This window comes from Sapajus apella, unplaced genomic scaffold (assembly GCF_009761245.1).
Source record: "Sapajus apella isolate SASKATOON/1434 unplaced genomic scaffold, GSC_monkey_1.0 scaffold92, whole genome shotgun sequence".
NCBI lineage: Eukaryota > Metazoa > Chordata > Mammalia > Primates > Cebidae > Sapajus > Sapajus apella.
This window is the reverse complement of record NW_022437032.1, coordinates 1,948,860-1,968,621: the sequence shown is the minus strand read 5'-3', so window position 1 is coordinate 1,968,621 and position 19,762 is coordinate 1,948,860. Positions and strand designations below refer to the sequence as shown.

General features: G+C 39.9%; 1 protein-coding gene across 11 annotated transcripts in view; it reads right to left on the bottom strand.

Moving 5' to 3' along the window:
* BCAS1 (breast carcinoma amplified sequence 1) overlaps positions 1-19,762 on the bottom strand; it is a 118,273-nt gene that overhangs the window by 85,197 nt on the left and 13,314 nt on the right. For all 11 annotated transcript variants that reach the window (XM_032255954.1, XM_032255956.1, XM_032255963.1 and 8 more), the window contains exon 3: positions 19,624-19,693. In XM_032255954.1, the coding sequence (XP_032111845.1) occupies positions 19,624-19,693 (70 nt within the window). The remainder of the gene's footprint in view (positions 1-19,623; positions 19,694-19,762) is intronic.

Genomic DNA, 19,762 nt, shown 5'->3' with positions numbered 1-19,762 from the left:
AAAAGAGAGAAGAGTCAAATAAACATAATCGCAAACGACAAGGGGGATATTACCACTGACCCCACAGAAGTACAACCAAATATCAGAGAATATTATGAACATCTCTATGCACATAAACTAGAAAATCTAGAAGAAATGGATAAATTTCTGGACCTATAAATCCTCCCAAGACTATACCAGGAAGAAATTGAATCCCTGAACAGACCAATAACAAGCCCTAAAATGGAGGAAATAATACATAGCCTACCAACCATAAAGAAACCCAGTACCAGATTCACAGCAGAATTCTACCAGATGTACAAAGAAGAGCTGGTATCATTCCTACTGAAATTATTCTAAAAAATTGAGTAGGAGGGAGTTTTTTGTAACTCATTTGATGAGGTCAGCATTATCCTGATATCAAAACCTGGCAGAGATACAACAACAACAACAACAACAAAAACTTCAGGCTAATATCCTTGATGAACATCACAAAAATCCTCAACAAAATAAGTGTAAACTGAATCCAGCGGCACACCGAAAAGCTTATCCACCACGATCAAGTAGGCTTTATTCCTGGGATGCAAGGTGGTTCAAAATATGCAAATCGATAAATGTGATTCATCACATAAACAGAACTAAAGACAAAAACTACATGATTATCTCAACAGATGCAGAAAAGGCTTTCAATAAAATTACACATCCATTTATGTCAAAAACTCTCAATAAACTAGGTATCGAAGGAACACACCTCAAAATAATAGGAGCCAGGTATGACAACCCTACAGCCAACATTATACTGGATGGGCAAAAGCTGGAAACATTTTCTTTGAAGACTGGTAAAAGACAAGGATGCCCTGTCTCACCACTTCTATTCAGCATAGTATTGGAAGTCTTGCCCAGGGCAATGAGGCAAGAGAAGTAAATAAAGGGCATCCAAATATGAAGAGAAGTAGTTAAACTATCCTTGTTTGCAGATTACATGATCCTATGTCTAGAAAACCCCATAGTCTCAGCCCCAAAGCTTCTTAAGCTGATAAACAATTTCAGCAATGTCTCAGGATACAAAATCAATGTGCAAAAATTACTGGCATTCCCATGCACCAAAAGCAGTCAAGCTAGGAGCCAAATCAGGAATGAACTCCCATTCACGATTGTCACAGAAAGAATAAAATACCTAGGAATACAGCTAACTAGGAAGGTAAAAGATCTTTACAAAGAGAATGATGAACCACTGCTGAAAGAAATTAGAGATGACACAAACAAATGGAAAAACATTCCCTGCTCGTTGATAGGAAGAATCAATATCATTAAAATGCCCATATTGCCCAATGCAATTTATAGATTCAATCCTGTTCTTATTAAACTACCATTGAGAGTCTTCACAGAACCAGAAAAAAATATTTTAAAATTCATGTGGAGCTCAAAAAAGAGTCTGAATTGCCAAGACACTCCTAAGCAAAAAGAATACAGCTGGAGGCATCATGCTACCTGACTTCAAACTATACAACAAGACTACAGTAACTAAAACAGCATGGTACTCGTACAAAAACAGACACATAGACAATTGCAACAGAATAGAAAACCCAGAGATAAGACCACACACCTACAACTATCTAATCTTCAACAAACCTGACAAAAACAAGCAATGGGGAAAAGATTTTCTATTCAATATAAAGTGCTGGATAACTGGCTAGCCATACACAGAAGATTAAAACTGGACCCCTTCCTTCCAACATATACAAAAGTTAACTCATGATGAACTAAAGACTTGAAAGTAAAACCCAGGAAGACAACCTAGACAATACCACAGAGGACATAGACACAGACAAAGATTTCATGACAAAGACACCAAAAACAGTTGCAACAAAAGCAATTATTGACAGTAGGATGTAATTAAATGAAAGAGTTTCTGCACAGCAAAATAAACTATCAACCTAGTATATAGACAACCTTCAGAAGGGAAGACAATGTTTGCAAAGTATGCATCTGATAAAGGTCTAATATCTAGCATCTATAAAGAATTTAAACAAATTTACAAGGAAAAACTAAACAACCCTCTAAAAAAGTAAGCAAAGGACATGAACAGATTTTCTAAAAAGAAGACATATAGGTGGTCAATAAGCATATGAAAAAAAGTTCCATATCACTAATTATCAGAGAAATGCAAATAAAAAACCTCAGTGAGCTACCATCTAATAACAGTCAGAATGGTATTACTAAAAAGTCAGAAAATAAGATGCTGGTGAGGTTGTGAAGGAAAAGGAATGCTTATACACTGTTGGTGGGAGTAAATTCGTCCAATCACATGCAAGACAGTGTGGCAATTCCTCAAAGAGCCAAAGACAGAAATACCATTCCACCCAGCAATTCCATTTCTGGGTATATACCTCAAGGAATAGAAATCATTCTTTTATGAAGATACATGCATGCATATGTTCACTGAAGCACTGTTCACAATAGCAAAGACATGGAATCAACCTAAATACTCAGCAATGATAGAGCGAATAAAGAAAGTGTGGTACATATACACTGTGGAATACTATGCAGCCATAAAGAAGAATGAGATCATGTTCTTTGTAAGAATATAAATGGAGTTGGAGGCCGTTATCTTTAGCAAACTAATTCAGGAAAAGAAAATCAAATACTGCATGTTCTCACTTATAAGTGGGAGCTAAATGATGAGAACATATGGACACATGGGAGAACAACACACACTGGGGTCTATTGGAGGCTGGCGGGTAGGAAGAGGGAGGGGATCAGGAAAAATAACTAATAGATATTATTTCATCACCCATGTATTAATAATACATATTTCATCACCCAGGCTTGATACCTGGGTGATGAAATAAACTGTACAACAAACCCCCATGACATAAGCTTACCTGTATAACAAACCTGCTCGTGTACCTCTGAACTTAAAATAAAAGTTAAAAAAATGCAAAAAGATGACATACCAAAGAGAGGTTACTTTTCATTTTTAAAAAAGTCAAAGAATTTAAGGAAGATTAAAAAGAAATCAAGTAAGAATGACAGTAGCAGCTCCCGAATATTCAGAAGGTAGAGTTGAAAATTTTGATTTCCTTAGTGCAGAAAAGATATTTTGTGCTGCATGTTTTTTTTTTTTTTAAAGGAAGTCATTTTATCTGTATATGTGATTAAAAACTTATTTCCAGTGACATATTCACGTAATCATTAAGAACTTGGATTGTGGATCAGAGGGACCTGGCTTTGACTCTTAACTGCTCACTCTTTAAGTGGATAACCTGGGCAAGTTATGTCCTGTCTCTGTGCCTCAGTTTTCTTACAAATGGGCATGAAAATAACAGTGCCTTCTTCAGCGGGTAATTCTGAGGATTAAATGAACTATTTCCCATACAATGCTTAACACAGGCTGGTAAATGATAGGTTTTTGGTAAACAGTAGTCATTTTAGTCATATTAATATATTATTAACATAATTACCATTTTATATTTTTTAATGTAAGCCCCAAGGAAAGGAATTATTCCAATAGTTTAATTTACAAATTTGAGTTTTCTAGGAAGACTTAAAAACAGTAGTGATATAAATGCATTTATCTTACAAAATATAAGAATCTGGGCCAGGCAAGTTTTAAAAATGTTTATCATTTTCAAAGCACCAATATTCTAGTCAAAACAAGCTGCTTCATCAGAGTTCTAGTTATATATTTAAACATACAGGCACACACACACACACACACACATTTGTATTACAATATTCAAAACTTCTGAGGAAGAATTATCTTGTTTTTCATGTACCAAAGTTAAGACTGACTTGCTACAGCTCTGTGTTAGTCTGTTTCCATACTGCTATAAAGAGCTGTCCAAGACTGCGTAATTTATAAAGGAAAGAAGTTTAATTGACTCACAGTTCAGCATGGCTGGGGAGGCCTCATGAAACTTACAGTCATGGCAGAAGTCCAAGGGGGAACAAGGAACTTTCTTTACAAGGCAGCAGGAAGAAGTCCCAAATGTTGGGGGAAGAGACCCTTATAAAACTGTCAGATCTTGTGAGAAATCACTGTCATGAGAACAGTGTGGAGGAAACTGCCCCTATGATCCAATCACCTCCATCTGGTCTCACCCTTGATACATAAGGATTATGGGGATTAAATCCAAGATGAGATTTGGGTGGGGACACAAAGGCTAATGACATCAAGGTGTAAGAACAATAGCTAACATTCATTGAATGTTTCCCAGCATTAGGATAAGTGTAAACAATGAGACATTTTATTTATGTATAATATTTTATTCATTTATTTAGATAAATGTCTATAACAAGAAACATTTTATTTAAGTATAACAGCAAATCTACAAGTTAGGTACTATTATCAGTCCCATTTACAGGTCAGGAAACTGAGGCTCTGAGAAGTCAAGTCAGTTTTCTAATGACCAGCTAATGAGTGGTAGATTCAGTATTTCAACCCACATTTGCCTGATTCCAAAGTTCAAACTCCCACCAACATGTGGTAACCAAAGTCAGAACAGAAGAGAAAGAAGAAACAGAAGGGAGGGAAGATGAACAAAGTAGACAAAGTTTAGTTGATAGCATTAGTGGATACCCAAGAAAAAACTATGCACATGAGGGGGAAAAAACCGTGTTTTCTCACATTTGGGAAACATTGGTATCTGTATATTTTTGGTTTTAAATAAAAAGTAGGTTAGGTCATTCATCTGCATAAAACCATCCAAAGAGGGCCTCACAGAATTAAAATAAAATCCAAACTCTCTACCATGGGCCACACCCTCCAGAACTTCAGGTGGTACTGTTTTTCCTCACACCTCTCAACATGCCTGCTGCAGCCCTCGCCACTAGTTATTCTTTCAATCTGGAAATGTTTTCACTAAGAGCTTCCCAGGGCTACTCTTTCTTATCATTCGAACCTCAGGTCATGTCAGGCCTTCCCCAGCCCCTCCATCCGAAGTAACCCCTCCTGCTCATCCCCGTTTATTCTCTAGACTCCACAGAGGATTTATCACTCTCTGAAATAATCTCATTATTTTTTTCTTCATTTGCTGTGTCTCCACTACCTGTAGGCCCCAAGTGCACCTGGACTTGGTCTGCTCTGATTACAGCTACATTCCAGTGCCTCCCATAGTGCTAGACACTCGGATTGAGCCAGGTAACCTGGGTGAAGCAGCAAGCACAGAGCTTGGGTTACAGCCTAGCAAATGCTCCGCAAAGGACCATGATTGTAACCGTAGTAGGGCACACCAATGAACAGGATGGGAAACTGAGTCTCTGAGAAGTCATGTCACTTTTCTATCGTTGTGCTGGATGGAAATCCTTTTTTCTGAGACTACGTTATCCAAATGCTCCAAGCTTTCAGTTTAAAGAGGAAAGCAGGAACTGTCACTTTAGTTTTATTTACGAAGTGTCCATGTATGAGCATTATTCTCTGCTCAGTCATCTCTTCCTACGCAACACTGTCCTATGCATCAATATCCTGCTCTGTCAGGATTGAGGATAAAGTGGACATATCATCCACACTGATTGCAAGGGGAAATTGCAAATCTTGCAAAAGATGCAGGGATTTATAGAGTCTTGTAACATTGGTGAGCTGCTCAGATCACATGCATGACCATGGTTGGTCAAGGATCTGGCAAAGCTAAAACAGATAATTGAAGAAGGGAATGTAGATGACACAACACAGTAAGTTCTTCAAAAGAGAGTTATATTAGAATATGAAAGGATTACGTTAGGCCTTTGGGAAAACTCAAAACTTTATGAAGACCTCAAAAAATTATGCAAAAATGACCCTTTTGTGGTCAGGCTGCAGGAGTCAAATGACACTTCAAACAACTGTGGCTTTCTATGTTGTGCAAATGCATGTGTTGTTTTACAGGTCTTGACATCAGGGTACACGTGAGATACTTATGGCTTGGAGGAAGACATTAGGTTTGAAATTCTCCATGAATGATCGCATTTCATGCTTTTCATCTGTACATTAAAAAGTCCAAATGTCTTTGCCAAAAAGCTCTAGTATAAATAAAAGAAAGGGGTGGGATTTTGGAACATCGTGGTAGAATTCTTGACTCTCAGCTTTATACAACATGCCTGGACGTTTAGTGACAGAAGTGCTGGATTCAAAAGGAAAGTAGGCAAAGGTATTACTATCCCCATGTTCTTCAGAGAGCATCCTCGAAAAGTGGCCGTGATGATCAGATACTGTGGGGCAGGACTGATGGTGACACTCATGATTTCCACTCTTCTCTTTATCCTCATATTTCCTGTCATTCATGTGCTACAAAACTCTGGAATATGCAACATTAATTCAAATGCAAAACCAGCCTTTTCTCCGACACGAGCAAATATTGTCATTTAAAGACACCTCAGATGTTTCATTTGGTCTTTTTTTTTTTTTTCTAAATTTGATAATAATGTACATTTAACCTGTGTTTATAACCAAAATAATGTATCTCTCTTAACCCTTTGCTTTTCCTGTCTCCATGCTGCACCCTCATTGCCAGGTAAGTAACATCTGCAACCTGATGTGTCATGCTGAACTTTGTTTGTACTCATATAAACACATATAAGCATCCCAGATACACATATGCAGGTACTGTATCTGTCATTGTTGTTTTTTATAGAAACTGGATCACATGAGATATATTTTCTGATGGCTTTTGTACATTATAATTGGTCCTCACAGTTAATAGCTCCAAATCTATCTTATTTTTTAAAATAGCTGCATGATATTCCTTAGTATGGATATACCAAAAGATGTTGAAACCATTGCCTAATCGACGAATATCCTGGTAGTTTCCATATTGTTTTTTTCCATTTCCACTATGGCTGGAATAAATTTTCATGTTCAAAAATTCTAAACTGGTGTTATATTTCTATAGAATAGAGGCACAGATGTAGAAGTGCTACACTCAAATCAATGTGCATTTAATTTTTAAAAATAGACACTGCCATATTATTTTCTTAAAAAGACTCTAGAGATTCACATTTCCAGCAGCAATATGATAGTGTGTCTTCAGCAAACTTTTAAGTGGTAAGCAGCTTACTAGGGGAGGTGGTCTATTATTCTATCCGTGGCTTCAGTTGTTAGGACGCCAAGAGTCAGCTGTGGAGATGGGGTTGGGTGTAGCTGAGTTCAGGACACATAGAAGATTGCCAAAAGGTAACTATTATTATTTTGGGATTCTAGAAAAATTAGCCAGGAAACAGTAAGAGACAAGAGGCTCAGGGGAAAGGGTGCAGAAAAGTAGCCAAATCAGGACAACCTTGCTTTCTTCAGAGCAGATGTAAAAATGGCCAAGGAACTCAGAAAAAGATGCTTAATGTCATCACATTAGGGAAGTGCAGTCAGAGCCACAACATGATACCTTTTCGCACCCACGAGGATGGCCATAACCAGACAGACAATAACCAGTGTTAGAGAAAGTATGGAAAAATCGCAACACTCGTGCATTGCTGATGGGAACGTCACATGGTGCAGCTGCTTTGGAAAGCAGTTTAGCAGTTCCTGAAAAAGTCAAACATGGAGTTACCCTAAGACCCAACAGTTCCATTCCTAGGTAAGCAAGAAAATGGAAACTTATGTCCACACAAAAACTTTTACACAATTGTCCATGGCAGCATTTTCATAATAGCTGAAAAGTAGGAACAACCCAACTATCCATCAATTGGAAAAAGGAAATCTGGCGTATGCATACAATAGAGTATTATGCAGCCATAAAAAGGAATGAAGCACTGATCCATGTTTTACCATGCTTTATACTTGGAAGCATGATGCTAAATGAAGGAAGCCAGACACAAAAAGCAAAATATTGTATGATTCCACTTATAGAAAGTGTCTAGAATAGGCGAATCCATAGAGGCAGGAAACAGATTAGTGGTTGCCAGTGGCTGGGAATAGGGGAAAAGCTAACTGCTAGAGGGTAGGAAATTTTTTGGGGGAGTGATGACGATGTTCTAGAATTAGATGTGGGGACGGTTGCACACATGGTGCAAATATCCTTAAAAATCACTGAATTGTCACTCTAAAAGGTGATTTTTTTTTTGAGGCAGAAATTTGCTCTTGTTGCCCAGGCTGGAGTGCAATGGTACGATCTCGGCTCACCGCAACCTCCGCCTCCCAGGTTCAAGCAAATCTCCTGCCTCAGCTTCTTGAGTAGCTGGGATTACAGGCATGTGCCACCATGCTTGGCTAATTTTTTGTATTGTTAGTAGAGACAGGGTTTCACCGTGTTTACCAGATGGTCTCAATCTCTTGACCTTGTGATCTGCCCGCCTCGGCCTCCCAAAGTGCTGGGATTACAGGCATGAGCCACCGTGCCTGGTCTAACTTCCACTTCTAGAATGTTATCCTAGAAATAGAATTGCATTGGGCACAAAGGCTTATCTATGGAACTATTTGCTGGACTACTGTAATTTTGGGAGAAAAACCTGGAAATGACCTAAATATTTATTAGTAGAAATCTGGTTAAATAAATTATCATATGTCCTTGAGAACAAAGAGGGGCAGATACCGGGTGTACTTGAAGGTGGGAGGAGGAAGATGATCAGAAAAAATAACTATTGGGTACCAAGCTTAGTACCTGGGTGACATCATAATCTGTACAACAAATCCCCATGACGTGAGTTACCTTCCTGCACATGTACTCGGAACCTAAATACAGTTAAAAAAAATACTCATGTGTCCCTACAATGAAATACTCCATAGGCATTAAAATTCCCCAAGGAATTTTAGTAAGAAAAAAAAAAGCTGTGTCCAACAGCATGTACAGGTTTCCATTTTTTATAAAATGGTGTTGGGAGGTTGAAAAGAGAATTTATAGACATGCCTGGGATACCTCTGTATACAAGAAACTGTACAGCATTTGCCTCTAAGGAAGGACATTTTGGGTGGGGTTTGGGGAGCCATGAGAGTTAGGGTGGGTTTTTTTTTCTCTGCCTTATCTTTATATCATTTCAGAATGTTTACTACATATATGCACCTGCCCCATCCATGCCATTAAGAAATGAAGAAATAATGATAAAAAAAATGAAATGAGAAGTGGGATTCAAAGTGGACTGAACATTTGACCTATTTTCCAATTTACCTGGGACTGTCCCAGCAGCAAGGTAGGTGCTAACTAATTAGCATCAACTTTGATTGGAGGGGTGGCTATGCCAGGTGGGCCCTGCACGGGGAATGAGTGTCACAGCCTTGGGGACACCTCCATATTGCAGAGTCTGAGCCTCTGCTTAGCAAATTCAGAAAATCCAGCTTTTCCTTTTATGTCACCTGGAGTTGATGTAACTCTCAAAAGGCATTTTTTAAGAGGACTCATGAATTAGCCACATAGACAACTTACTGGCTTAAGACTACGTGACAGAAAGCTGCAAAGGGGACCAGCCACTGGCAACAAGCCCTCACTGTCCTTCTCTGCGGAACACGCACATGGGAAGCACATTGTGAGGCAGGATGCCTGGTGAGCCCAGAAATCTGCAAGCACAGCTGAAATTGGTTACAGGATTTCAATGTTTTATTGCTTTCAGCTATGATAACTTGATGATGATGACGATTTTTTATCGCCTTTTTTGAGGGATTTGAAGTAGGGTAAAAAAATAAACTTCACACTATCAGAGGTTGCCAACTATGATGACTGCTGATTGGCCAATAGTGTTTAGATTTTTTTTGAATTGGGAAATTTCATTTGAAAGTCCTAAAGTCAGGCTGTCACTGAAGTATCTTATTATTGGCTAAGGGTTTCCTATGGCAGTCATCCTTGGAGCTGCATGGAGCCCTATAAACAAGGAGATTTTCCAGTTCCCCGCAAGCTCCGTTTCACTCAGAGCCTTGAACCAGTTCTTACATGGTCCTCAGACTTGAGCCAGTGCAAGAATATCCAGGAGGGGTTGTGGGAACAGATGGCTGGGCTCCACCCCCAGGGGAGGAGGTATTTCTGACTCAGGAGGTCTGGGCTCCGGCTCCAGAAACTGCACATCTAACAGGTTCCCAGGTGATGTGATGCCATTGGCCCAGGGACAACTCAGAGTCACTGCTATTGGTCGCTGTTATTGCACCCACACTTGGAGGCAAGCTCTGCTTACATTTTTCAGTTCTTTCTCCCAGAAACATTTGCTCTTTGAGCTACGCTTCGTATATAACGGATCCTACCCACTGATACAGTATGCTGCTTTTACTGATAAACTTCCAGAAACTTGGAGGGCACCTTACCATTTCTTTGGTCTCGATGATTATTTTTATTGTTGTTAAATGAAAATTTTTGGTAAGTTCTTTCTGGGGTGGTCAAAGGCTATGAAAAGCAGATATATTTTTTTTAAATGTTCACTCTAGGAATAGAACTGTAGGTATGTTTATTCTATTTCAAGATCTGGTAAAAAAACACACCTTGAGGAAGAGAACTGAGTGCAGCTGTGATTTGCCAATGCTGTTTTTCTTTCCATGTTTTTTTCATATTGTCCCTTGGTCTCTCCTGTCTCTCTTGGTGTATCTTCCAAGAGAGACGAGTGATCTTGAAACTATGTCCATGTTTTTACCTTTCGGGCCCAAGTGTGCTGCCTTGTTTTCTTCTCAGTCCAAAGAGGCAAAGAGAAGGTTGCATATTACTCAACAGCAGCTGCATGGAAGTTAATAAAATCAGACTGTGTGAGACATGAAGAATAAGTTGTGCCCAGAGTATCAGTCATGGTAAGTACAAAAAAAAGCCTTAAAAATTTAAAACAGAAATGCCAATGTGTTATTTTTGAAAAATGTGAATAAGAATTTTTCTAAGTGTATTCCAAATAACTTTCAATATTGGGTGAACATTAGGGGCTTAAAAATACTTATGCCAGCTGAGTGCTGTGGCTTGTGCCTCTAACCCCAGTAATGTGGGATGCCAAGCAGGGAGGATCACTTGAGCCCAGGAGTTTGACACCAGCCTGGACAACAAAGGGAGACCTCATTTTTACAAAAAAATTAGAAAGTTAGCCAAGCGTGGTGGTGTGTGCCTGCAATCCCAGCTATATAGGAGGCTGAGGCAGGAGGATCCCTTGAACCCTGGAGGTCAAGGCTGCAGTGAGCCATGATTGTGCCACTGCACTCTAGCTGAGTGACAGAGTAAGACTTCATCTTAAAACAAAACAACAAAACAAAACAAAACAAAAAAACTAACTTACGCCCAGGTAAAAATTGTGGGAGAAAAATAAGAAAAAAACCTGAATGCCCAACAGTAGCATAATGGCTGAATGAATTATACGGCATGTCTTTGCCTTGAAATACATTGTAACTTTAAAAACATGAATTAAAGTTACACCAGTTGAATTTGGAGGGATTTTCACATATTGCTAAGTGAGATGGGGAAGATTACTACAGTAACAAAATAACACTATTAATGGATGTGCTGTGAAATGTCTGTATGGGGATTGTTAAAGTAAATTAAAATAAAGAGCAGACCTGAAGAATCCCTGAACAGACAAAGCCTGTTAGACCACATAAGTGACCTAAACCTTGCTTGATTTGCAAACATAAGCAAAACAACTTGAACTGTTTCTTGTAAATGCCTATGCTAAAGAAAACCAGAACTTGAGCTCAATCAATCAGAAACAGCCAACAAACATAAAATTATATAACTGGGCACTTTCCAATGAGATAGATCACATAAGACAACTGCGTAATTGTAACAAATAAAAAAAATTTATATTGTGCTTCTGCGTTTCCCCTAAATACTTACATGTGATACTTTGTCATCAAAACACTAACTCCCTTTTGGTTTCATGTTCTGAAATTAATGAATTGCCTCTATTCAGGTAAACCCTTCAAAATTTTATTGTGTCTCAGATTTGTCTTTGATAAAGTATAAAACAAAGAGAAAAATATGAAAGAAGAAATAGGTCATTAGCTTGGGTGTCCTTGGCGGGGTTAGGGAAGATGTGAGATGAGGCAGGAGCCAAGAAGAAAAAGAAAAAGAAAGGTTCTACCAAAACAACAATAACAGAAAATATGATTGCATTTATTCATATACATTAATTAGTGTTTATGTAAGTATATATGCATATAAAAGTAAAATACAAAGAATTAAAAGGCATACTAATAGTTATTTCAGTTATCTATGACTATGTAACAAGCATCCCCACAATGAATGACTTAACCACCATTTTATTATGCTCATGATTCCATGCATTAAGAATTCAGGCAGAGGTGAGGTGCGGTGGCTCATGCCTATAATCCCAGCACGTTGGGAGGTTGAGGTGGGCAGATAACCTGAAGTCAAAGAGTTCCAGACCAGCCTGGCCAACATGGTGAAATCCTATCTGTACTAAAAATACAAAAATTAGCCAGGCATGGTGGCACCCGCCTATAATCCCAGCTACTCTAGAGGCTGAGGCAGAAGAATCACTTGAGCCCGGGAGGCGAAGTTTGCAGTGAGCCAAGATGGTGCCACTGCACTCCAGCTGGGTGACAGAGTGAGACTCTGTCTCAAAACAAACAAACAAAAAAGAATTCAGGCAGAGACAATAGGATCTGCTCATCTCTGCTCTATGATGTCTGGATTCACAGCTGGGGTGCCTTAAAAGGATGAAGATGGCTGGGATGGCTCACATAGGGACATATGTCTGTAGCCTTATTTCTGGCTATGGTCCTTCTTCATGTGGCATCTATTAGCTTAAATTCCCATGATGTTTTCTTTACTCACAAGTCTGGTTCCTGGACTGGGATGGCTGAAATATTTGGGGATTGGCTGGGCACCTTTCTCTTTCTTGCCTCATGGCTTCTCCATGTGACAAACCTGGGCTCTTTCACAGCATGGCAATCTCAGGGTAGAACTTCTGACATTGTGTCTAGCCTTTTCCAGAGCTAGCATTGCAAGAAACAGGGTATAAGCTCCAAGGCTTCTTAAGGCCTAGTCTTGAAAGTCCTGGGCCATCCCTTCTACTACATACTGTTGGTTACATAGGACCAGCCCAGAGGGGACTACACAGGGGTGTGAATACCAGGAAGCATGGGTTATTGGGTGGTGGGGTCTGTGTGTGCATCCTTGGAGACTATCAGCTATCAAATAATGCAATAGGGAAGATAATTTTATCCAACAGGAATTCTCTGCTAGACTTTTGGTGAGAAAAACCACTGAGTTTGAGAAGGATGAGATTTCTCCATGGCTCTTGATCACTCCCAAGGAAGACAGAGGCACAAGGGGTTGTTGGGCCATCTGGGAGAGCCAGTGTTCAGAACTCTCTGTTATACGTTAGACTGACCGGTGATACAGCACAATGGAAGGAAAGGAGAAAGGAGAGTGCCTGTGAATGCTGCCAGTGGAGAGTCGTCCAGGTTCTTGGTGTTTTGAACAAAAAAATTAGACAAAATGCACAAAGCAACAAAAGCACAGATTTATAGAAATGAAAGTACACTCCACAGAGTGAGAGCAGGCTTGAGCAAGTAGCTCAAGAGTGCTGGTTACAGAATTTTCAGGGGTTTAAATTCCCTCTAGCGGTTTCCCATTGGTTACTTATGTATACCTATGTAAATGAAGAGGATGAAGTGAAGTTACAAAGTTATTGACTTGGTGTACACACTATGCAAATGAAGAGGATATTTCCTGCCATAGCTGAAGTGAAGTTACTCCCATAGTTGGGTGTAGAAGCTTGGGAGTTTTTCCACTTGATTTAGTTCTAGGAAGTTCTTAGGTTCCCTGGCTCCAGACCCTATCCTCCTGCCTCGCGAGGATGGGGTGTCTCACAAAGTTTCAAGGTGGAGAGTTGAGGATAGGGAGTCTCTTGAGTGACAGATATACAGCAAGGTGATGGGAGGAGAGAGAAGAGTGGTGTTAAGGACATGAGTTAGATCTCTTTAATGTCTTTTGAAAGTTCAGAGTAAGGGTGTAAACGACTTTCCTTTGCTCAATTCTAATAATTCTTTGGAATCACCTCTGGCAGACACTGTTTGTGGCCTGCCCAATAGCCAATCCTCTCCAGCCACAACCATGTATTATAATTATTATTCACTTTCAGCTCAGAGAGATGCTTGATTCCCAGCATCCCATGCAGCTGGTATGGGCCATGTGCTGTAGCTCTGGCCAATAAGAGGATGCCTACATGGGGGCAGAGGCTTCTGGGAAAGATCTTCATTTCTCTCGTAATACAAGGCGAAAAAAAAAAATGGCGGCAGTTTGGCCTTTCCCCTCCTGCTTTTGGATCCCATGATGTAGAGATGTAATGCTTGGTTCTGTGACAGTCATCTTGTGAGCAGGAATGACACAATTGGCTCATGTACTTGGTGTTTTGATGAGGTTGTCAGACTGCTGCACCAAATTTAGAACTGCCACCTCCAGACTTCTTGCTCAAATTAAAAGTGATATTTACTTAGCCAGGGTTGCATTTCTTGAAGCTGAGTGCAGCAGAGTCTGGGAACTTGCACCTCAGCCTTATTATTTTGTTCCTTTGCTACCACTGGCTTAATATGCCACTGTTCATTCATCAACCATCTCTAAGTCTAGCATATCTCAGGCTTTGGGCTGAGCTCTGAGACTCACAACAGCAAAGGATGGCAAGCACTCTGCTCTCAGGGACTTCTACTTGAGTCATGGAAACAGATAAAAATATAAGACTGATTGGAGGGTAAGAGTGGACACTAGGAGAACACATGTATTTGTTCCCTTCCAGACTTGTTCTGTTGCCTTTAATTTTTTTTTTTAACTATATCAGGGAGTTATGCTTTTTGGCATTGGGTTCCCCACTCCACTTTGCCCAGGCATTGATATTGGCAAATGCTTCTCTTCTCACTCATTATGTTATTGGCAGGAGCACTTTGCTCAAGTTAAAAATTTCAGTCCAATAAAATGATTCCACTTACATCTTTTTTTAAAAACGCAAGATTAGACAATTCTTTTTAGGAACAATGACTGGAGCAAAAAGGAAGATATTAATTTTAGAAGCCTCTTATCCAGGTGAAACATTCCTTCTGTTTCTGGAAAACGATGTGTCCTGGGAGAGAAAGCATGTCTTAGTCTCTGCCACACACTTGCAGTGGAGTCTGAGAACTAATGTGATACATTTGCTAGAGAGGAATCAAAGAAGGGCAAAAATGAGGTATTTTTATTTCTCCAAAGATCTATGAAGTTTTAGGAATAAATAATATGCAGGTGGGAAAATCTGGTCAGTTGACATGTCAGGAAAAGCCAATGATAAACAGTAAGTATGACAATAAACTCTCTCTCTCTCTCTCTCTTTTTTTTTTTTTTTTTAATATAGATGGGGTTTCTATGTTGCCCAGGCTCAACTCAAACTCCTGGGCTCAAGCAATCCTCCCACCTCAGCCTCCCAGAGTGCTGGGATTATTGGCATGAGCCACTGCACTCACCCCAATAGCCTCTACTTTTAGTTTTGCCCAGACCCCTTTATTTCAGCACATTTATTTTGTGCCAGCTGCTGTTTCTAGAACTCCTCTACAAAGTTCATACTATTATTCCAGTTTTACAGGTGAGACTCAGAATACAACTTCCTTGCCAAGGTTGTACAGCTAGTGAGTGGCAGAGCCAAAACCTATGCCTGGGTTTGTTAGAGTCCAATGCTTGAGAGGGTATGTTTCTATTTTTGATTGCTATAATAAATCACCCCAAATGCCCCAGCACAATATATTACAGTTTTGAAGGTTGTAGGTCAAAAATGGGTCAGCTTCTAGAGGCTGTAGGGGAGAATCTATTTCCTTCCCTTCTCTGGTATCCAGAGGTCACCTACATTCCTTGGCTTGTGGCTCCATCTTCCACCTTCAAGGCCAGCAGTTCATCTCTCTCTTTCTTTCTGTGACATCTGCTCCCATGATCACATCTTTTCCTATTCTAACCTTTCTGCTTCCCTCTTATAAATTCTACTACACAATTGTTAGAATGGCCGAAGTCCAGAACACTGACACCACCAAATACTGGTGAGGACATGGAGCAACAGGAACTCTCTTTCACTGCTGGTGGGAATGCCAAATGGTGCAGCAACCACTTTGGAAGACAGTTTGGCAGCTTCTTACAAAACCAAATATACTCTTACCAACCATATGATCCAGCAACAGTACTCTTTGGTTTTTATCCAAGGGAGTTGAAAACTTATGTCTACACAAAAGCCTGCACACAGATGTATATTGCAGCTTTATTCATAATTGCCAAAACTTGGAAGCAACCACATGTCCTTTAGTAGGTGAATGGATAAATAAACTGTGGTAGATCCACTCAAGAAATATTATTCACCATTAAAAAGAAATGCGCTATCAAGCCATGAAAAGACATAAAGGAATCTGAAATGTGTATCACTAAGTGAAAGAAACCAGTCTGAAAAGGCTACATACTATGTGATTCTAAATATACGGCATCCTGGAAAACACAAAGCCATGGAGATAGGGAAAAGATCAGTGGATGCCAAGGGTAAGGACAGAGAGAGGGATAGGCAGATCAGAGGGTTTTTTTTGGCTTTGTTTTTAGGGCAGTGAAACTGCTCTGTATGATACTATAATGGTGGATTTATGCCATTATACATTTGTCCAAACTCATAGAATATACAGCATCGAGAGAGAGTGAGCCCTAATATAAACTATGTACTCTGGTTGACAATGATAGGCCAACACAGGTTCATTGATTTTAGCAAGTATACCACTCCGATGGTGGGGGATGCTGATGATGGCAGAGGCTGCGTACATTTACGGGGAAGGAGTATAAGAAATACTCTGTGCCAGGCCAGGCGCGGTGGCTCAAGCCTGTAATCCCAGCACTTTGGGAGGCCGAGGCGGGTGGATCACGAGGTCAAGAGATCAAGACCATCCTGGTCAACACGGTGAAACCCCGTCTCTACTAAAACTACAAAAAATTAGCTGGGCATGGTGGCGCGTGCCTGTAATCCCAGCTACTCAGGAGGCTGAGGCAGGAGAATTGCCTGAACCCAGGAGGCGGAGGTTGCAGTGAGCCGAGATCGCGCCATTGCACTCCGGCCTGGGTAACAAGAGCGAAACTCCGTCTCAAAAAAAAAAAAAAAAGAAAAAGAAAAATAAAGAAATGCTCTGTGCCTTTCTCTCAATTTTGCTGTAAATCTAAAACTACTCTAAATAAAATCTTTTAACAAAAGGGAATGATGATAATATAACAAAATGATAAAGAAATATAGCCATTTTGTAGAGCATGCCATATTCTTAGTGCCTACTTGAAGATCTTCTATATTAAACCAAAAATGAATTAAAGCTGATGTCAAACTTACTAAATACATGAGCATCATTTGAAATTTCTAAGAATAAACATCTATAGTTTTCAAGTTATAAAAGTGGTATGATTCTCATTTCAAAGCCTATGTATCCTAATGGCCAGTGTTCACACTTTTCATCAAAGGATGCTGTTATAAATACAATCCATTGTGTGTACATCAGAGTGTAAGTTTGACTCACAGGATTTAATGGCAGGATGAGACCTGAGACACCATCTTGTCCAGTGGTTTTCAATCCTGGCTGTGCATCAGAACTTTCTAGATCTTTAAGAAATCTCCATAGTGTTTTCCATAGAGATCGTACTAATTTACATTCCCACCAACAAGGTAAAAGCATTCCCTTTTCAACACATCAGTGTTAACATCTATTGTTTTTTTGAATTTTTAATAGTGGCTATTTTGACTGGAATGAGATGGTATCTCGCTGTGGTTTTAATTTGCATTTCTCTAATGATTAGTGATGCTGAGCATTTTTCATATGTTTGTTGGCCATTTGCATATCTTTATCTAACCACAGGAAAACAAGTCATTATACGAAAAAGACACCTATTTATCACAGCATAATTCATAATTGTAAAGATATGGAATCAACCTAAGTGCCCATCAGCTGAGTGGATAAAAAAATGTGAGACATATGTATGCACCATGGAATACTACTCAGCCATAAAAATAACAAAATAATGTCTTTTGCAGCAACTTGGATGGAACTGGAGGCCATTATCCTAAGTGAAGCAACTTAAGAACAGAAACCAAATACTGCATGTTCTCACTTGTAAGTGGAAGCTAAGCTATGTGTATACAGGGGCGTAGGGTAATATAATGGACACTGGAGACTCTAAAGAAGGGAGCGTGGGGGTGGAAGGAGGGTTGAAATTACCTGTTGGGTACAACGTACACTATTCAGGTGACAGGTACATTAAAAGCTCAGACTTTGCCACTATATAATCACATCCATGTAACCAAAAACCACTGTACCCTAAAGCTATGAATTTTTTAAAGAAGAACGTTCTAGAGAGCCCCTAATAGTTCAGATACTCAGTCCCCAACCTTAGGGTATTCTGAATAGCAGCTACGGAATGAGATTTTAGGGCATATAAATTTTAATACACTCCCCAGGAAATTCTAAAATCTTTGGAACCAATGCTATAATATACCTCTTTCATTATTCAGGAAAGGAATCCAAGGCCCAAAGTCTTAAATGTGAATGACAACAACCATAACCTAATATGATAATGATAGGCGCACTTATTATCTGCCAGGCACCGTGACATGTGCTTGTATTATATCTGACGCTTATGCTATAGGTACTGTTATTATTCCCACTTTACAGATGAGAAGCCAGAGGTTCAGGGAGGTTATGTAACTTGCTCAAGGTAACACAGCTAGTAGGTGGTACAGTCAGATTGCAGAGTTCTTACCCTCAACTACTGGGCTATAGTACCTCTTCTTAATTTATATGTATCCATCACGTAGTAGAACCTGACCGCCCTGGAAGCATTGAACATATCGTGTTATACTCCAGGATAAAGTCAAATAGGTAAGTATATGCCTCAGTTTTAACACTGCCCTCATGTGGACAAAATTCTGTTGTCTTGTATAATTTACCAGTTTCTGAGGAACTCCTGAGTGCTGATAACAGCAGTGCACATTTTGGGGAAGGGAATATATGGACTCTCACTGGGGACTATGGTAAATGTTTAATAAACAACCTCCTTTAATTCTCATAGCAATTCTGTGAGGTAGGTACTTTTATCCCCATTTCACAGATGAGAAAACTAAGGCAGAGAAAAGCAGATGCCTTGTTCCAGGTCACACAGCCAGTAACCTGCAGGGCAGGGATTGCAACCTAGGTCTTCCGGGCTTCATGTTTTCACCCCACTGCTTTTATCTTATCTGCTGTAACCCTTCAGTCTCCCCCAGCTGTCACACATACTCAGAAGAGATCCGTGGTTATGCTTGAATCGTATTGCCCACAAAGATGCTGAAGCCCTAATCCCATGTGAATGTGACCTTATTTGGAAACAGGGTCTTTGCAGATGATCAAGTTAAGATGAAGTTATTAGGGTGGGCCCTGGTACGACTGTTTCCATATGATGAAGAGGAAATTTAGACATGAATAGAGAGATGATGACATGAAGACGCAGGGAGAAGATGGCCATCCACAAGCCAATGAGACGGGGCATGGGACGGGTTCTCCCTGATGACCCTTAGGAGCCAGTTCTGCTGACAGCTTTATTTGCACGTTTGGCCTTCAGCACTGTGAGACAATACATTTCTGTTGTTTAAGCCACCAGGGCATGGTGCTTTGTTAAGGTAGCCCAAGGAACGAATGCAAATATTTTCAAAGTGAGCCTGCGGCTTCAACCTTTTTTTTTTTTTTCACCATAAACATCATCTGCAGACCCTCCTTCCCCGCGAGAGGACAGACGCCCTTCCCAGAGTGGCACTGACCTTCCTCGAAGTGCTGAACTGTGTGGGTCGACACCACCACCGGGACCCCGTTTGGAGTCCTCACGTTGTCCTGAAACAGAGCATGCAGCATTGTGAGATGGGTCTCTGGGGGAAAATCAGAGCCTCGAAGATACAAGGG